The sequence below is a fragment of the Aythya marila genome, assembly GCF_965140915.1.
Source record: "Aythya marila genome assembly, chromosome: 25".
Lineage (NCBI taxonomy): Eukaryota > Metazoa > Chordata > Aves > Anseriformes > Anatidae > Aythya > Aythya marila.
Window position 1 is genome coordinate 1,242,984 of NC_139066.1, and position 15,417 is coordinate 1,258,400.

At 68.3% G+C, this 15,417-nt stretch overlaps 1 protein-coding gene across 2 annotated transcripts; it reads left to right on the plus strand.

The window, feature by feature from the left end:
• The first annotated feature begins 7,804 nt into the window (after positions 1 to 7,804).
• Positions 7,805 to 14,748, plus strand: C1QL1 (complement C1q like 1). 2 transcript variants are annotated; one of them, XM_082779324.1, is made up of 2 exons: positions 7,805 to 8,573; positions 14,005 to 14,748. In XM_082779324.1, exons 1-2 carry the CDS (start codon positions 8,010 to 8,012, stop codon positions 14,182 to 14,184), a joined length of 744 nt encoding a protein of 247 aa, XP_082635450.1. In that variant the 5' UTR covers positions 7,805 to 8,009; the 3' UTR covers positions 14,185 to 14,748. The 2 variants fall into 2 exon arrangements, with proteins under 2 accessions (XP_082635450.1, XP_082635449.1); XM_082779323.1 differs by lacking the exon at positions 14,005 to 14,748 and adding an exon at positions 10,238 to 10,568 and having other exon boundaries at positions 7,863 to 8,573.
• Positions 14,749 to 15,417: the final 669 nt, after the last annotated feature.

Consider the following 15,417-nt stretch of genomic DNA (forward strand, 5'->3'; position numbering starts at 1 on the left):
TTCAGCAGCTCCCTGGGGGGGGAGAGCACGAGTCTGGGCAAAGCGGGTGCTGGTTCCTGGCGTTTGTTTTAATAAAGCACCGAACAGCAGCCGGCTCCCCGTGGCTCTGAAATCTCCGGGCTGCGAGCGCTGCTCTTTTCCTGGCCAGCTCCCAGGTTGTTCCTTTGCCGGGGCACGGCTGTGCTCTGTAAAGTTCACCGCGTGTGAGCAAAGCTTATGAGTGCACTCGTGCTTTTGTGGTGCTGAGCCCAGCCCTGGTCCCAGGGAGCTCCACGGGCAGCAGCCGCAGCATCAGCTTCCTCGCCAGGCTCAGGGCTCAGCCCCAGCTCAGCTCTGGGCTCCGGGCCATGGCCCGGTGTTGGCTCAGGGGCTCGGGGCGTTTTGCTGAGGCTGAGCTCAGTGCTTTACCCCTGGGGAAGCTGCGTCCTGCTGCCACCAGCACGTCTGGGTGTTGTGGGGAGAGGTGGGTGCTGAAGTTCTGGGCACTCGAGGCTCTTGCCTGCCCTTGCTTGTGTGCGGTGGTGTTTGGGCTCGCCCCAAGACCCTGCAGGGTGCCTGGGCTCTGATCAGCTCAGGGCTGCAGAGCAGCAAGGCACCATGCCCCCCATCCCCAGCACCAGCCTCGGGCACGGGCACCTTTCCCAGCTTGTCTCAGACCTGCCCAGCCCGTGTGCGCCCCCGTTCCCCTGTCCCCAGCCCAACACCTCGCCCGCCCCAAGCCCAGTGGGGTGCCCGGGGGCCTGGCTTCTTTGTGGGGCTCTGCTGGTCCCCGAGCCGCAGCCCTGGCACCTACGGCTGTGGGAGAGCGTCCCCAAGCTGGGGCACCTGGCCGGGGCACCCAGGCTCTTCGGGCAGCGCTGGGAGGAGCTGGTGACAAGCAATAACCCTCCGACACGCCACGCTCCTCACCCAGCCCCTCGCCTCCTTTTTAATGTGCCTTTAATTGCAGTGGGAACGTCGGGGCTGGGAGTCCCTCCCAGCAAGCCATAAATCAGGGCTGGAGCAGGACGGTCTAAGCCAGAGATAAGCACTGATTGCGCTCCTCCCTCCCGGCTCGCTGCCTCCGCGATAAATGGGGCTGCGATGAGGCCGGGGGGAGCGAGACCAGCACAGTAATCACATTTGGCTCTTCGTTCCTGCCCTGCTGACGTTTCCCAGCCGCTAATGAGTTTAGCAGGGCCGAGGGAGGGGGGATTTTCAGGGGGACTGCGAGGCGCAGCGCTCCCCCGGCACGGGCTGGTGGGAAGGGGCTGGGGGCGGCCACGGTGCTTCGGGGTCGGACCTCGTGCTCCCTCTTGGTGCGTGGAGAGGGCGTTTGGGACCCCTGGGGGGGCACCGAGCCCGGTGGGCACCCAGCTGCTGCTCCCCCTGTGGGTGCCCACCCGTGGTTCCCCCTGCTGTGGGTGCCCCAGGACACATCTCTCCTCCCTGAGGTCCCACGTCCCCTCCTGCAGCCACCCCGCCCAGGGGACAAGCCGTGAGGACACCCGTGTCCCCATCCCCGTCCCTCTTGGGGACAATTGTCCCCCTGCGCTCGGCAGTGGCCGCGCGGCTCGGCCCGCAGCCGGTGCTGGTGACGGATGGCCCCGCTCTGCGGGCTGGCAGCGCTGCTCCGTGACATCGACAGCTCAATCGATGGCCCTGGAGGGGGCCTGAAGGGCAGCGCGCACCCAGCCCGGGGACACGGCCCGAGCCCCGTGTGCCCGTCATGCTGGGGGGTCACCCCGGGGACCTGGCTCCACGCGGGCTCCCGTCACCCGTGGGTCACCCCGGGGTGCTGCGGGCGGGAGGGAGCCACCACAGTGGGGTGGGCAGGAGGTGGCCACGGGGGCTGGTGGTGGCCCAAAGGCGCCGCGCCGTGTCCCCAACGTCCTCCAGCCCGCACGCTGAGGCCGGCCCAGCTCACCGCGCCTCACGCCATCGATCGGGCAGCGTCTGAGCAGCCGCTCGCCCCTGCCCACCCGTCTCCTCTCGTCGGGCTCTGTTTGAGCAGGGAGCCCAGCGGGCTCGGCGCGCAAGCCAAATATTTGGCGGCTGCTAATTGGCACCTGGATCAATTACGCTGCGGCTGGTGGGGGCAGGGACCGCCCCCTCCCCGTGTGTCCTGTCCCGGTGCGTCCCCTCCTAGGGCAGCACGAGCTGCACTGGGGGTCCCTGCCTGGGTGAGGGGCTTCAACTGTGCCCTGGGGACAGGGCGGTGTCCCCCGGTGGGGACAGTCCCCGAGCATGGGCTTGGTCTTGGCTCCAGCGCCCAAGGGAGCAGCCCAAGGGACAGCTGGAGGAGGCTCAATGGTGGCACTGGTGGCACCAGTGTCAGGAGTCTCACTGTCACTGCGTGTTCCCCAGTGTCACACGGCGTCGCTGCGTGGCCCCTGGGGTATGGCGTGGTGTCGCTGTCACTGCGTGGCCCCCACAGTGTCACACGTTGTCACCGTCACTGCACGGTCCCGCACGCGCTGGGTCCCGCACGGCCCCGAGGCACCACGCGGCGTCACTGCACCTCCCTGCTCCGTGGGATGTCACACGGCGTCACTGTCACCGCGCGGTGCTCAGGGTGTCACTGTCACAGCGTGGCCACGGGGTGCCACACAGTGTCACTGCAGCTCCCATGGGTTGTCACACGGAGTCACCGTCAGTGCCAGGCGCAGGGGGTGTCACACCGCGCCATGTCACCGCATGGCCCACGGGTGTCACGCAGCGTCACCGTCACTGCCGTCCCGCAGCGTATCGCACAGCGTCACTGTCACTGCATGGCCCACGGGTGTCACCCAGTGTTGCTGTCGCTGCATGGCCCATGGGGTGTCACAGTGTCACCGCACAGCGCAGGATATCCCCCACAGCCACTCCCCTGCACGTCCCGCAGGCTGTCACCAGTGTCACTGCACGCCCCTGGGGTGCGCTGCGCCCCGTCCCTGCCAGCCCTGGGGACAGCCTGGGGACAGCGTCCCTGTGACCGGCTACCCAAGGGCACAGCGGGAGGAAGGTCCCCAGCAAATACCGGTCACTGCATGGCATCGGTCCCTGTGCCACCGCATGACGAGTCACCTCGGGGACACCGTGTTCACGTGCCCAGGGGACAACGCTGAGGTGGCCGAGAGCAGTGAACTCCGGGCTCAAACCAGCCCTGAACCCGCCCTTCCCGGCCCCACCAGCGGGACATGTCCCCGTGGTCCCTGAGCCTGTCCCCTCCGCCCACCCCATCCCATCCCCTGCTGCCAGGCGAGCAGTGATTTTCCGTCAGTCACCGGCTGTCCCAATCAACCAGGCTCTAATTAAGTGTCGGTGTTGGCAGCCCTTAATTGCCAAGCAGTGGGAGGGTGGCGGCCCTGCTGTGCCCGCAGCCTCCGTAACGAGAGGCAGCGCGATGTGGCGGGGTTGGGGGCTGTGAGGGGGACGTGGTGCCCCCGCATCGCCCCCCCAGCCACAACGGGGTCACCCGTCAGGACGAGGGACAGTGCCGGGCACGGGGCTGGGCGTGCTGCCACGGCCCCATACCGGGGCTAAGCCAGCTGGCCAGCTAGCCCATCAGCCAGCCAGCTAGCCCTCTAAGTCAACCACGTAGCCTGCTGGCCAACTGATGAGCCAGCTAGCCAACCAGCCTGTCAGACAACTGGCCACCTAGCCAACCAGCGAGCCAACCAGCCTGTTGGTCAGCTGGCCAGCGAGCCAACCAGCCAGGCAACCAACCCACCGTCTGGCCAGCCAGCCACCCGCCTAGTCATCTACCAAGCAGCTGACCAGCCAGTTGGCCAGCCAGCTAGCCACTTGCCATCTGGCCAGTGACCTGCTGACCAGGCAGCCAAGCAGCCCCCTAGCTGTGTGGCTACCAGGACAGCCGACTGACCAGCTCTCTCGCAGAGCACGTGACCAGCCAAAGAGCCATCCGTGCATCCAACTGGCCAGCTAGCCACCTGGCCACCAGCCACCAGCCCAAAGAGCCAGCCAGCGGTCAGTCAGCCTCCAGGTCACCAGGCGGCTGGATGAGCAGCGCTGCCAGTGCAGTCGTGGCCCTGCCCCGTGCCTCAGTTTCCCTTGTTTCATGCCCCCAGAGCTCCACTGCAGTGCCCAGGCTCTGTGCCACATCTTCACAGGCATCACTGGGCTGAAAAAACTCATTAACAGCCTCGTTTAATCACCTCTGCCTCCTAGCAAGGCTGTCATGGACCCTTGGTGCAAGGGACGCTGTGTGACTGTGGGTGGTGGCGCCCAGCGTGGGCGATGCAGGCGCTCACCTGCGTTTGCAGGCACCCGTGTGCAACGCCCTGCTGGAACAAGTGCACCCTAAAGACACGCACACGCGTGCCCCTCTGTGCACACACACACACACAGCTCCTCTCCCCCGTGTGTGCCACGCGTGTGCCATGCTCAGCTCTGCAGCACCCCCTGGAGATGGGGCTGGGGGCTGGGTGCCCTCCCAGTGCCACCCCACATCCACAGCACCCCCACCATGTCCAGCTCTCCTCATCAGCTCCTGAACCCGCTCAGCTGCCACGGGAGGGGAAACTGAGGCACGGAGCAGCTCCGACCCCACCACGCGGCCCCGGCACCGCCTGCCCTCTCCCTTCCCCAAATCCTCCCTAATGAGCTCCCGAGCGAGCAGCGGGGCCGTGGCCGCCCACCACCGCCCCTTGCCCCCACGCCGTCCCCCGCGGCCCCCGAGCATCGATCGGGCCCCCCGCCGGCAGCGGCCCCTCTGCGCCCCCCGGCCGCCCACCTCCGCCTCATTATGCAGAGCAAACAGCCGTGGGCTCGGCTGCGCATCGATTCTGCGGGAGCTGCTGTTTGCTTAACCTTTGCAGAGAGCGGCGGCTGCTCGCGTCGAGCGGAGCCGCAGCCGCTGCCTCTCGGCTTTGTCCTTCTCCAGCCCGCGCCTGCCAACGGGGCCCTGCCAGGCTGGCTCCCGGCGCGCTCCTCCGAGGGGCTGCGGTGGCCACGTGTAGGGGGTGGGGATGGGGACACGCTGGGGGCTCCCTCATGGGTCACCCAGGATGTTGTCCCCACCTGCGCAGCTCTGCGGGCACAGGGCAGTGCTCCCCGTGCTGGATCTGCAGGGACGTGGTAGCGAGGGTGGTGGCAGCGCCATGGGGACGTGTTGGCCGGGATGGTGGCATTGCCACGGGGACTTTGTGGTTCAGGGGGGGGATGTGGCCATGGTTGTCTTGTGGGGACGTGGTGGCCCAGGGTGGTGGCAGTGCCATGGGGACGTGGTGGCTGGGCTGGTGGTAGTGCCATGGGGTCCTTTTGGTCTGGGGTAGGGAGGTGGTGGCAATGCCATGGGGACGTGGTGGCTCAGGGTGGTGGCAGTGCCACACAGGGATCTTGTGGTCTGGGGTGGGGACGTGGCTGTGGTTGTGCTGTGGGGACCTCGTGGTGGCCCAGGGTGGCGAGGTGGGGTGTGGTGGTGGCCGTGCCATGGGGACACGGTGGCTCGGGGTGGTGGCTGTGGTGTGGGGACGTGATGCCCCTGGGCTGTGCCCCCCCGATAGGCACGCAATGGGCAGGGACAGAGATGTCCCTTGTCCCTTGCCCCTTGTCCCTCAGCATTAGATGCGTGCCCTGCTATGAGCAGGGGTGCCCCACTGGGATCCCTCCACGGCCACCCCATCCCTGTCCGCGTCCCTGTCCCCGTCCCTACGCAGAGCCCCGTGCCCACCCGCGGCAGTGCCGTGCCGGAGGGTGACTCACGTCACCGTGGCCTCGCCGAGGCGTATTTTTAGGAGCTCATTAGAAAACGAAAAGAAAAGGGGGGGAGAAGGAGAAAAGAAAGGGGGAAGCGGCGGTGGAGCAGGACTTGTTCTTCCCCTGGTGACAGCTCGGAAGGGGACACGGAGCCAGTGTGGGGGGCAGCACCCCCACACCACAATACCTACAAACCCCAAAAAGCCCCCAGAGCCAGCGCCTTGTTAAACCACCAGGAATAATTGCCTCCTCCTCGGGAGCTTCTTATGAAACATGATTTTTTTTCTTTCGGGGCATCTCCATCCTGCTCTCCGGCAAGCAGCGGCGCGGGTCGGAGCTGGCTAATTGATTCCTGCTCGCTGATTAAATTCGGGGCCCTTTGTGGGAGCGGCGGGGGGACGCGGGCACCTCTCCGGCTGCCAAAGCCCCCATGGCCCTGCGTGGGGATGGTCCCCGCACCCCCGGCTTCATTAGGGGGTTGGGCGTTGTTTTTGTCCCCAGTGTGTCCCCACGGAGAGGGGACAGGCGCAGATGCACCCCCTGTGGGGTGCCACCGGGGCTGATGCCACCGCCACGCTGCCACCCGCGGCGAGCAGCCCCAGGCCACCGGGGCGGCCGAGCCCTGCGCGTCCCGGGGCTGCGGTGTCACTCGGGCGGGTGTCACCGGCAGCGGCCCCGGGAGCTGCTCTGCTGCCACGGTCCCTGCGTCCTCGTCCCGCTCCCCGCCGCTGCAGTTGGGCCCCGGTGCCGGAGGCGGCTGTCACTTCCCATCACGTCGCCGGCCGCTGCGGCCGCCCAAGATGCCAAGCGATGACGAGCGGGCTCGCGGCCCCCAGCCCCCGGGTCCTCGGCACGAACGCGGGGTGACAAGCGGCAGAGCTGGGCCACCGAGCCCTGGGGCGCAGAGCGAGCTCTGCCGCAGGGCTTTGTCCCCACTGCCACCGCCATGGCCATGTGCACGCGTGCGCCCGCTCCCCCAGCAGCGCTCCGGTGCCATCTGGGGGGGGGGGGGGAACACAGCCCTGTGGCACAGCCAGGCTGGGGACACCGTGCTCAGCCCTGATGCCACCAGCGGTGACATCCCACCGCATGGCCCCATGTGGATCTCCAGGTTGGGGTGAATGTGTGGGGCTGGGGGAGGATTTTGGGGTGATGGGGACATGGCAGTGGGACAGCGAGGACCAAGGTAATGCTGGAGGCACCAATGCAGGACAGGGAGGGACATCTGAGGGACCACCGGGCACCCGCCCACCTCCCACCCCTCCATCCTGGTGGCACACCGTGGGGACACGGGGATGTGGCCACCAGCGGGCACTGGGTTGGGGCTCAGGGTGCTCAGAGCAGTGAGGCTGTCCCCAGGTGCCCTTCTGGGACAGGCACCCAAGGGACAGGCAGCGTGGCACCGCAGGGTGCTGGGGCTCCTGTGGCCTGCGTCTGTCCCCAGCCGTCTGGCTGCTCCGGCTGCCTCTGGCCCTGCTGGGGACACCGCGGGTGGCCCTGGGGACGTCCCCTGGTGTGGCCCCGGGGGCTGTGTCCCCTGTCCCCAGGGTGTCCCCGGGAAGGGTCCCATGGGTGCGGGTGTCCTGCGGGGGGACAGCTCCGGACCCGGCGGGGCTGCATGGGGTGGCCGGAGGGGACGCGGGGGTGACACGGGTGACGCTGGGGGGGGAGCTGTGGTGGTGTCCCCGGGGGGGCCATCGGGGGACCGCAGGGCAGGGGGGGTGGCACAGCCTGGGGGAGGGGGCGTGGTGGAGGGGGCGTGGCCTCGAGGGGTGTGGCGGGGGGCGTGGCTCCCACCCGTTTGCGGCGGGAGGGGGCGAGTCGACGAAGAGTGGGCGTGGTTATGGAGGAAGTGGGCGTGGTTATGGAGGTAAGGGGCGTGGTTATGAAGGGAGTGGGCGTGGTTACGGGGGTTGAGGGCGTGGTTATCGATAAAACGGGCGTGTCTGTGGGCGGAGTGGGCGTGGCTACGGAGGGAATGGGCGGGCCCACAGCCGTTGGGGGCGTGCCCAGAGCGGGAGGGGGCGTGTCCCGAGCGCCGGGTGGGCGTGTCCTCGCAGGAGGTGGGCGTGGCTTCGCGGGAGGGGGCGTGTCCGGGGCGGGCGGGCGCGGAGCGCACCGGAGCCAGCGGAGCGGAGCGGAGCGGCCAGCGCCGAGCCCCCGCCGCCGCCTCCCTGCCCAACGCCGCCGCCGCCGCCGCCGCCCTGCCCGCCGCCGCCTCGCCCCCCCCCGCCGGCACCATTCCCCCCGGCGGGCGGCAGCGCGCCCCGGCCGGGCGGCGGCTCAGCCTCGGCCGCAAAACTTTGCTGGCGGCCGCGGCGGGCGTGGTGATGGTGCTGGTGCTGGTGGTGCTCATCCCGGTGCTGGTCAGCTCGGCGGGCACCGACGGCCGCTACGAGATGCTGGGCACCTGCCGCATGGTCTGCGAGCCCTACGGCACCGCCGGGCCGCTGGGCGAGCGGGGCCCCCTCCCGCCGCCCTCCACCTTGGTGCAGGGGCCCCAGGGCAAACCGGGCCGGCCGGGCAAGCCGGGCCCGCCGGGCCCCCCCGGGGAACCGGGGCCGCCGGGGGCCGCGGGGCCGCCGGGGGCGCGGGGCGAGGCGGGGCGGCCGGGCCCCCCCGGGCTGCCGGGGCCGGGGGCCACGGGGGCGGTGAGCACGGCCACGTACAGCACGGTGCCGCGCGTCGCCTTCTACGCCGGCCTCAAGAACCCGCACGAGGGCTACGAGATCCTCAAGTTCGACGACGTGGTCACCAACCTGGGCAACAGCTACGACGCCGCCTCGGGCAAGTTCACCTGCGCCATCCCCGGCACCTACTTCTTCACCTACCACGTCCTCATGCGCGGCGGCGACGGCACCAGCATGTGGGCCGACCTCTGCAAGAACGGCCAGGTAAGGGCCAGCCGCCGCGCCGGGCTGCGCGCTGCAGGGATCGGAGCTGCCACCACCTCCCTCGCCCCGCAGAAGGGCTCCGGGGCCTCCCCGGGGTGCCCTGAGCTCCCCCCGGCCCTGGAGATGCACCCCGGGAGCGCCCTGCCCGCCTGCTGCTGGCAGCAGTGTGCTCCGGGTGCACCCTCGGGGTGCTCTGCCCTTCTCCCAGCCCCGGGGACGTGCTCGGCATCCCCCCCAGGGTGCCCCCTCTCCTTCTCCCAGCTCCAGGGATGCGCTCCAGGAGCACCCTGAGGTGCCCTGTGCTCTTCTCCCACCCAGAGATGTGCCCTGGGTGCCCCCCCAGGGTGCTCTCTCCTCCTCCCAGCCCCACAGACAAGGCTCTGGACGCCCCGTCCCTTTCACAGCGCTGGAGATGTGCTCTGTCCGTGCACCCAGGGGGCCCCGATGTGTCCCCGAGGGTCCTCCTTGTCCTTTTCTTGGCCCTGCAGACGTGCCCTGCCATGCCTTCAGGGTGTCCTCGTGGTCCCCTGCCATGTCCCTGAGGTCCCTTGTCCTCCCCGGCCATGCCAGCATCCCCATGGACCATGCAGGCTGCCCTGCCCTGGGGACTCCTCCGCAGGGACAGCATCTGTGGTGGCCTCGAGAGGGGCACCGAGGGGGCTGCACAGCCCCTGCCCTGCATCCTGGGCACTGCAACCCTGGAGCCGGGTCCACAGTGCCCGGCACCTGTTTTGGGAGCGATGTCCCCATCTGTGGCCGGCTGCGCAGCCACGCACCCGTGGGACATCCCACCTGCCCTGGGGACAGCCCCTGGGGCACCCTCGCAACCCAAGGATGGGACTGGCTCCCCGGTCCTGGTGCCTCCCCCTGGTGCTGGTGGCCCCCCCATGCTGGAGGGCAGCTTGGGGCCGTGGTGGTCCCTGCGTCACCCTTGAAGGACATCTGCGCAATGGGGGGGGAGGGAGGGCAGAAGCTGGCCCTGTCCCTGCCACCCCTGCCCTCCGGCAGCCCCCCCAGCCCTCTCCATCCCCAAATCCTCCAAATCCCAAGCCGTCCCCGAGCACCATTCCCAAGATTTTCTGGTGATGCCCGGAACGGTGCCTCTTCCCCCCGCCGTCCTCCCCATCCGCGACTCGAGGCACAGATCCTCAGCCTTTGCTGGAGCCTTGGCTGTCACACTCGAAATGTCACCCGAGCTGAATTTCCTCCGGTGTCACCGTGGCGGCTGCGGTGCGGTCGTGCTGCCGCGGCCGGGATCCATCCCCGGGGAAGGACGGGCAGGGAATCGCGGCAGCACTGCCGCTGCCCCCGGCTCCTGCCTGCCGTTGCTTTTGCTGTTTTGTCTTCCCCCCACACGAAGCCCCGCTCCTGGCACCCTGATGCACTTCAGCACGCACCCGAGTTTAAGCCTCTAGGCTGCCAGATTAAGCCAAGAGTGAGTTATGAACCCAAAATCATCCTCAGGCTGTGATCGCTGGGGAGCCGAGCACCCCCGGCACAGCCGCTGCTGCGCTCCAGCGCTTCGCTCCGAGGAGCTTCGGGCTTGGCAGGGCAGGAGCCCCCAGCATCGTAACCGGGGCTGCTGTGACCGAGCAGTTGGATTTTTCTTTTCTTTTCTTTTTTTTTTTTTTTTCCCTCCCTTCACTTGCACCTGCTTTTTACAGCCCCGAACTGGGGGATCGTGGCGATGCCTGAGCACACAGGCTGCTTTTCCCCATGGCGACAACTCGGAGCATCACCCGCGTGGCATCCCCTGCTCGCGGGGTGAGCATCTCCCACGGCACCTGGATGGCTTTTTCCTTCCCTAAGAAGCCCACGCAGCGATTCGGGAACCCGACCCCCCCGAAACCGAGCTGGAAGGGGGGGGCACGACCCCCCCATCCCTTTCCGCACCCTCGCCGTTCAAAGCTTGGGTCGCCGGGGCGAGCGCGAGCCTCCGGTGAACCGCGGGGCCCACGCGCCGTGGGCTTGTGCCGGCGCGGCGAGGCGCTAACAGATGCGTTTCCAGAAGCTACAAAGCCCCTGTCAAGAGTAAATAAAATCAGTCGGGCGTGCGCCTGCAATACAGCTTAATCATCGTAACGGCGGTCCTCGTCGGGCGCCTGAATCGCAGCCATCTCCACGCGCCGGGTACTAATTACCAACAAGATATCACCGCTCAAATATTTATAAATAAGCAGCTCGGGAGGTGGCTGAGTGCTTTGGGCGGGAGGGAGGGCTGGCACGGGGCTGGAGCGGAGGGAGTTTACAAAGGTACAAAAAAAATGCATAAAAAAGCAGAGGAATTGGGCTTTCTGCTCTGGAAACACAGCCCTGTGACAGCCAGGCGATGCTCAGCCAGCCCGGGGTGTGCTGTGACCAGGGGGCTGCACCCCGGGGGGTGCAGGGGGCACCCGCTGAGCACCCCTGGGCACCGGGGCCGGGGCCACCGCGGCGCCTTTCGGGGTTTTGTTGCTGCCAGGGCTGCGCGGGGCGAGCCGGCGCCGGCAGCGTCCCCGCGGGAAGGCTGCAGATCACCAGATCACCCTTGGACTTCTCTGCAGTCCTCGTGCCCGGCTCGGTGACCTGCTCCTCGCAGAGGTGATGCCCCGGGGGACGCGGTTGGCTTCCCCATGAATAAATGTCACTCCCGGCATCGAACAGAGCCCCCAGCTCCAGCGGCAGCCCCCGCGTTAATTTTTGCGCAGGAATCAGCTGCGGGGCGGTGAGCACTGGAGGATGCTGTGGTTTGGTGCAGCCCCGGCCCCGTCGGTCCCGGGGGGCACACGCCAGCCCCCCCCGGCCCCTGCCCCGCTCCCACGTCAGCCCCGGCCCTGGGGAGCGCAAAGTCCCGCAGCCCATCGCCCCCGCACCACCGCCCCGGTGCTCGAGTTAATGAGAGCCAGGGGAGCCCCAGTGCCGGGAGGGAGCAGCTCCTGATGATTAATTAGCATTAATTATTCTTATTTGTATTAGCTTGTAGCCGTTCCGGTGAGCGGCGAGGAGAGAGCGGGGCGATGAGCTGGTCTTTGGGAGAAAGGCAAGCGGTGGGGACGGGCGGACGGACGGGGCGGCTCGGTTGGGTTGGAGCTGGGTTGGGGTGGGGGTGCGGGGGGTGCCACCGCCGCCTCGTCCCAGCCTGTCCCACCCCCACGGAGGGTCCGGAGGTGCCACGTGTATGCGGGAGCAGATGTCACCACGGTGTCACTGTCGCAGGGCGAGCCACAGTGTCACTGTCACAGGGCAAGGGCCGTCCTCGTTTTGTAGGACAGTGCCTGATTTGTGGCTGTGCCACGTCCCGTGGGGTCACAGCAGGTTTGGGGTGGGATTAGGGACCCCGGTCCCTTGTGGCTGGCAGCAGTGCCAGTGCTGCTGGGTGTCCCGGCACAGGCACCGTCCCCAGCGCTGTCTCTGGCCGTGTGGCTGTGACAAGTGACGGCTGGGCTGCGACGGAGCTGACGGTGGTGAGAGCAGGGTGCAGGTGACTCTGTGGGCACCACGGGGACAGCACGGGGACTGTCCCCAAGGTGGGACAGAGGGAGAGGTGTCCGTGGGTCTGTGGGGACATGGGTACCCGCTGCGTCCTGGGGTGCCTGGATGCGCCCAAGGGCTGCGTGTTTGGCCCCAGGCGTGTGCTGGAGAGACCAGTGTCCCCAAGGCATGTGTCACAGGGTGTCCCCAAACACCCTGTGATGTCCTTCCGTGGTGGGGGACAACAGGGGTTGGGGCATGGCTGCAGTGAGCGGGGTCTGTGGGGCCATGGGCTGCCTGCATCCCCTGAGTGCAGACCTAGGGTCACCTGGGTTGGTGACAGTGGCCAGCCCCTCCCTCAGCTGGGTGCCATGTCCCCACTTTGAGCTGCTTCTCCCTTCCCACCCCTCTCTGGGGGCTGCGCTCTTCCCCATGGCAGTGCTGTGGGGAAACCGAGGCACAGAGCAGTGCTCAGCCGCCTGCACCACCCCGGAGCTCCCCGCTCCCTGTGTCCCCCGTGGTCCTGGGGACGAGGCCGTGGGGACGAGGTGGTGGCACCCCCGCCTGCCCTGCCGCCGAGGAGCTGGGAGCTGCTCAGCCCGGCCCCGGCGCTGCCATTTATCTTCCCTGGTTAGCGAGGAGGGCTGGCGGGCGCGCGGTGACGAGGCGGCTCCTTAACGAGGGAAGACGGATGGCACCGCGCGGCTCCCGCTGCAGCGGGGACAGGGCTGGGGAGGGGGGGGGACAGAGCCGAGTGGCTCTTCCTGCCTCCCCTTTCCCTCTGATGCTTCCCACCCTCCTCTTCCTCACCGCAGCCCACGGGGTGCAGTGGCAGCGTGTGTCCGGCCGCCAGCCCGGCTGCATCCCCCAGGGAGTGGGGTGCTGCACCTGAGAGGAACCCCCCCGGGACGGGGGTGCTTGCAAGCTGCACAGTGCCACGTGGTGGGGTGGAAATAGGGTGAATTTTATTGTGGTGACGGTGCTGGTGCTCGTGACAGCATGAGGGGTCTGTGTGTGTGTGAGAGCGATCCCCAGGGACTGTGCTGGGCCATCAGTAGGTTCCAGAATGAACAGCTCCTGGCTGGAGGGGTTCTTCGCTCCCGCAGGCTGGGGAGATGCCTGTAAAGGCTGTGCTGCCTTTACACCCAAAGGCTTTTGGGGTGGCCTTGCTTTGTCCCCAGAGGTGGCCACGACCCTTTGCTGTGGGTGCCGCAGGTGCCTCCCTCCTCCTGCCACCGCTTTGGGGCCCCGCAGCTGCTCAGCGGAGCCTCCCCGACCAGCACCAGCCAATTTAGAGCCCATTCTTGTCAGTTATAATTAGGAGCCACTTCTCCCCGGCGCATCGCTTTGTATTTCACACGGGATTTTACCTGCCGTCTTGTCACTGTCACCCGGCGCTGTGAGATCTCGCTGCAAGGCTCCGGCGCCGGCTTAGATTTGATTACCCAAATCATTCTGTAGCAGCAGCAGGCTCCAGCCGCGGCGCTGCTTCTCCAGGAGGTTTTGCGTCTGCTGGGCAGGCGCGGGCTCTGCCGGGTCCTCGCTCGGAGGCAGCAGTTGATGTGAGCGTCCCCTCCTGCCCCACACCCGGGCTGTGGCCCCGTGTCCGAGCCTGCCAGGATGGGAGAGGCTCAGGGTGCTGCTGGGTGCCACCGTGGTGGCAGAGCCCTGCCAATATCCCCATGCCGGCGCTGTCTCCTCTAGCTGGGTCCCGGTTACCCGTGGGTGTGGGTCCGAGGCAGCCTGGAGGGAGTGGAAACCGTGTCCCTGGGCACCCATGGGTGTCCCACGGGCGTGCAGGAGCTGCACAGAAGCTGCTCTTCTGCATTCCCCGCAGCCAGGGCCAAGGCAGGGACATCAGGACCCAGGGCTGGGTGTCCCTCGAGGTGGCTGAACGTGGGGTGAAGATGGGGCCATAGGGACCTGCAGGTGAGGCAGGGCCGTGGGACGTGGCCAGGCTAACGCCGTGTCCCCTGCGCAGGTGCGGGCCAGCGCCATCGCACAGGACGCGGACCAGAACTACGACTACGCCAGCAACAGCGTCATCCTGCACTTGGACGCGGGTGACGAGGTCTTCATCAAGCTGGACGGGGGCAAAGCCCACGGCGGCAACAACAACAAGTACAGCACCTTCTCGGGCTTCATCATCTACTCGGACTGAGCCTGGACCCGCGGCATCGCCCCGCGGCCGTCCAGCCCCACGGCATCTCCCCACGGCACCCCCCAACGCCCACCCAGCCCCACAGCATCCCTCTGCCATGGTTCGGACCCATGGGATCCCCGTCCTCCGTCCAGCCCCACGGCCTCCCCCCAACTGCTGTGCAGCCCTACGGCCACCCCCTGCTGCTGTCCAGCCCCACGGCGTCCCCTTGCTGCTGTCCAGCCCCGCGGTGTACCCCCGCTGAGGTCCGGGACGTCCACCCCGGCTGGCTGTGGGGCCCCAAAACCCCGCTCCTCCCCGCCCGCTCACCCCAACGCTGCTAACTCGGGGCTGGGGGAGCAGAGGGGTGGCGGGCAGGCAGGAGCCGGGGGATGCCCTGCGCTGCCCCTTCCCACCCCGTGTCCCCTGGCTGTGACCCGCTTGGCCCCACGGTCCCCGCCGCGGGCGCGCCGGGCTGTAGATATGTACAGGAGCCCTGTGGGTGCCCCCACCCCGCGCTGGGGCTGTGCTGGGGGGGCCACCGCTGCCCGGTCCCGGGCGACTCCATGGTAAAGCAGAGCTGTGACCTCCCCCGTGTGCTGTCTTTGTCCCCGCGTCGGGCACATCCGTGTCCCCAGCCCTGGGGACGGCATCCCGTGGCCTCGTGGCCTTCCTGGGGCACGTCCCCAAGAGCCCCGCAGAGGGAAATGGGGGTGCCAGGAGGGGCCCACGTCCCCTCTGGGTGGCTGCAGCCTGTCCCCGGGTGCCGGTGTCCCCGTGGGAGCCAGGCTGGGGGTGATGCGGCGATGCCACCAAGGTGTCCCCAGAGGGTCCTGCCCAGAGGCAGGGTCCCGCCTGTCCCCTCGGGGGGCTGCCAGGATGTCTGACCCCTCAGGGGCTCGCTGTCCCTGTGGCGGGGTCCCACGGGAGTGTGGTTGACGGGACATGGGGACAGGACACGGGGACACCTCTCGAGAAGTGGCGGCGGGCGTGGGGACATCGCCCGGTGGACCCTGGGGACATGGGGTGGCTGCGGGGACGGGCTGGGGACCCCCAGTGCAACTTTCTCAGCCCCCACGAGCCGGGAGGGGAGGCGGGGAGCGGCGACCCGGGGCTGCCGCCTGGGGAAGGGGCGAGCACGGGACGAGCCCCGGCAGCGCCCCCGGGACCCCGACATGGCGGCGCCCCGCGCCCACCGGGACGGGGCACGGCGGGACTACAACTCCCGTGAGGCCCCGCGCGGGAGGGAAGGGG

Coding starts and splice junctions, on each gene's coding strand:
- C1QL1 (XM_082779324.1), top strand. CDS start 8,010: ATGGTGCTGGTGCTGGTGGTGCTCATCCCGGTGCTGGTCAGCTCGGCG. Junction 8,574..14,004: donor ACCTCTGCAAGAACGGCCAG/GTAAGGGCCAGC, acceptor TCCCCTGCGCAG/GTGCGGGCCAGCGCCATCGC.